General features: G+C 36.3%; 1 protein-coding gene across 1 annotated transcript in view; it reads right to left on the bottom strand.

Moving 5' to 3' along the window:
- Positions 1–3,597, bottom strand: part of LOC106882902 (poly(ADP-ribose) glycohydrolase) — a 46,959-nt gene that overhangs the window by 10,347 nt on the left and 33,015 nt on the right. Inside the window, exons 15-16 of the mRNA XM_052968022.1 lie at positions 2,170–2,317; positions 1,722–1,800 (exon numbers count right to left, since the gene is read on the bottom strand). Coding sequence (XP_052823982.1) covers positions 1,722–1,800; positions 2,170–2,317 — 227 coding nt within the window. The remainder of the gene's footprint in view (positions 1–1,721; positions 1,801–2,169; positions 2,318–3,597) is intronic.

The following is a 3,597-nucleotide window of genomic DNA, read 5'->3' as shown; positions in this document are numbered from 1 at the left end:
GAAGCCCAACCTTCCAGGTTTTTTTACAGGGTTTAAAAAAAACTGAAGGACCACTGCAATAAGTGTGTAAGTCTGAGAGGGGAATATGTTGAATAAAATCATAGTTAACTGATCCCCCTGTATTTTTTTTTACCAAAAGCCAGGAACTTTTCAGCACTCCCTCACAGTAAATTAAATGAACACAGCTCTCTGATATTCTTGGCATGAAGGTTGAATACTTTGAACAATTAAAATTTGTTTCCTCATATTTTAATTAACTGAGATGGACATTCTCCATCAACCAGAAGTGAATAAAATAAATCTTTGCAGCTACATTGATAAAACTGTCATTGCCAGTATCCTCTTATCAACATTGAGTTGAAAGATTCTCTAATTTATGTTCCAATGAGCCTTTGATACAATAATATTTTAAGGAAGAAGCCCTACTTTCTAAAATCAACTTCAACTATCAAATTTACTCATGTATAAATCACATTCATATATACATCTTACCCCTAATTTAGTGTTAAATCTTGGTACACAATTTTTTCCCTTCATAGTTTTAGATTTGCCCTGTATATCACACCCCAGATTCTTCAGTTAAAATCAAATATAAAATAGTGCAACTTATGTTGTTGTTGGAACTTCGTCGCTTACGACGTCGAGGGTTCCAGTTGATCCGATCAACGGAACAGCCTGCTCGTGAAATTAACGTGCAAGTGGCTGAGCACTCCATAGACACGTGTACCCTTAACGTAGTTCTCGGGGATATTCAGCGTGACACAGTGTGACAAGGCTGACCCTTTGAATTACAGGCACAACAGAAACAGGAAGTAAGAGTGAGAGAAAGTTGTGGTGAAAGAGTACAGCAGGGTTCGCCACCATCCCCTGCTGGAGCCTCGTGGAGCTTTAGGTGTTTTCGCCCAATAAACACTCACAACGCCCGGTCTGGGAATCGAAACCGCGATCTTATGACTGCAAGTCCGCTGCCCTAACCACTGGGCCATTGCGCCTCCACAGTGCAACTTATACACAAGTAAATACAGTATTTTCACTGACCTCCAACTAACTTAAGTCAGTTGTTTTATACTACAAGTTAAAACTAGTATGGTTATCATATTTGTACACATAAAATGATACTTTTGATACTGAGGAACTTACTTAGCAAATTAACATTAAACCTATATCCAAAGTTCACATAGCATCTACAATAACTTATATTCAGCTTACTTATTTTAACTATTTCAGTGACTAAGGTTGCCAATGCATGATGAAAATTTTGTCACCTCATAGAATAAATTCTAAATGAATTAAACAGCTTTGTGTGTTATTACATGGCTCTTCTACAATATAATTGCTCTAACAAATGCTCTCAGATCAAATCACTTGCTAGAGAAATTCAAATCCAAGATGTTTCATTTCTATTGATCCACAACTTTACATTGAAAGGTCACAACTCCAATACTACAGACAGGTAACTACAATGTCCATAATTAGAATGTAACAGGAAAGAATCACAAGATGGAATCTTCAAACCGAGCCAACTGGCAAGAAACCTAGGTTTCTTGCAAATTAATGTACTCGATCATCCAATTAATCATTTCAATGTATTACTTTCTTTTGGATGTTGGTAGTCACGAACTAATTAAGCTACTATATTGGCAAAATTTACAACATTAAAAAAAGCAGTGTTTTACCTTCAAAAACAAACAAGACATTAATTTAATAACCTAAAAACGTACCTCACAGTCTTATCTTGAAAATCTCCTTTCCACAGGAAAGTATTTGCATAACCAGAATAGGCACTGAATCTTTCAAAACCTGAGGAAAAAAAACAAAGCAGAATTATAGGATCTGCAACAATCTCTCAAACATACATTCATACTAAATAAAAGGGTTTGGTTGGCCCAGGGCTATAGTAGAAGACATTTGCCCAAGGTGCCATGCAGTGGGACTGAACATGAAACTATGTGGTTGGAAAGCAAACTTCTTACCACACACTTATACCTATGCCTAACTCAGCCAACAGCAAAGATAAAAACTTCTGAAATAATTGCCACATTACAGCAATGTTATTTTTCACAGTTTAGTAATATCAAATTATTGCCTACTACTGAAGCAGTCTCCTGCATAAAGACAAAAATGTTTGCTCTGTCAACAAGAAATGGGGACTGATTAATTTAAACTGACCTTTGACGATCAAACATTCCTCTTTTTCTAGGCACTCAGTGAATAGCCGTGATATTAACAATTCTGGACAAATAACAAATCTAATCTCCTCCTGGACACAGCCTCGTGTCAATACACCTCCACCAATTTTCTTGTTAGCAAAATCAACCTAATAAAAAAAAAATCAAATGAAAAAAATATATATTGTTACAAAAAATATTTTATCAAAATACAGCATGTTCTCGTCATTACCATCAGAAGAAAAGACAATTCAGATCTATGTCATATCTAAGGTTTTGTTCAGAGAAAAGTTTTATAAGCTTCACTCAATAACTATTTATTTATATCCAAAATATAATGCAAGTAGCACTGTCATCATCCTCATTTAATATCCGTTTTCCATGCTGGCATGAGTTGGGTGATTTGACAGGAACTGGCAAGCCAGAGAGCTACACCTGGCTCTAATTGTCTGCTTAGGCATGGTCTGTTTGGTTGGATGCCCTTCCTAATGACAACCACTTTACAGAGTGTACTGGGTTTTTTTTTTCATGGCACCAGGTGCTTTTTACGTGGCACCAACACAAGTGCTTTGTATGTGGTGCCAACATTGATAATAATTAAGTATGTAATAAATAAATGCCTCTTTCATCACTAATTATTTTTAATATAATGGTTCAACTGAGACAAGTACATTGCTTTCTTAAAAGAAAATAATGTTGTATCTTGTCAGACGAAATTAGTATCACAAATGAATAAATGTAGAAAACAAATAATCAATTTTGTTTTTTGATTATTTATTGGATTTGTATTTTTTTTTTTTTCAATCAGCCATTCAGAAAATTAGTTATTTTGACATGGCTGCTGATTGTACATCATATATTTGGGAAAAAAAAATTCTAAGACATATTGAGATTTTGTAAACATGACCTCGCTTCCGTGCCGGTGGCACATAAAAAGTACCATTTGAGCGCGAACGTTTCCAGCTTCGCCTTACTGGCACTCATGCTGGTGGCATGTGAACAAAACATTGGACTGACTCCTGTGCAGGTGGCACATACAAAACACCATTTGAGCGTGGCCATTGCTAGTACCGCCTGACTGGCCTTCATGCCGGTGGCACGTAAAAGCACCCACTACACTCTCGGAGTGGTTGGCATTAGGAAGGACATCCAGCTATAGAAACTCTGCCAGATCAGATTGGAGTCTGGTGTAGCCATCTGGTTCACCAGTCCCCAGTCAAATCGTCCAACCCATGCTGGCTACGGCCTCAAACATCTCAATACCTTGCGCTTTAGTTTTTTGTCCCTTATTATTTATCTTGTTTCTCTCCATGAAATTCAATTGAATTCAGTTGTTGTCTTAAATTCATGCTTATTCATTTTCTAAGCTTCCTAAATTCATGCTACGTTATATTCTAATCACCCAGAATTCATTGCTCTTTTAAAAAAA

The sequence above is a fragment of the Octopus bimaculoides genome, chromosome 5 (genome assembly GCF_001194135.2).
Source record: "Octopus bimaculoides isolate UCB-OBI-ISO-001 chromosome 5, ASM119413v2, whole genome shotgun sequence".
NCBI classification, from domain to species: Eukaryota; Metazoa; Mollusca; class Cephalopoda; order Octopoda; family Octopodidae; genus Octopus; species Octopus bimaculoides.
Note: the sequence above shows the minus strand (reverse complement) of the source record. Positions and strands in the feature narration are given on the sequence as shown.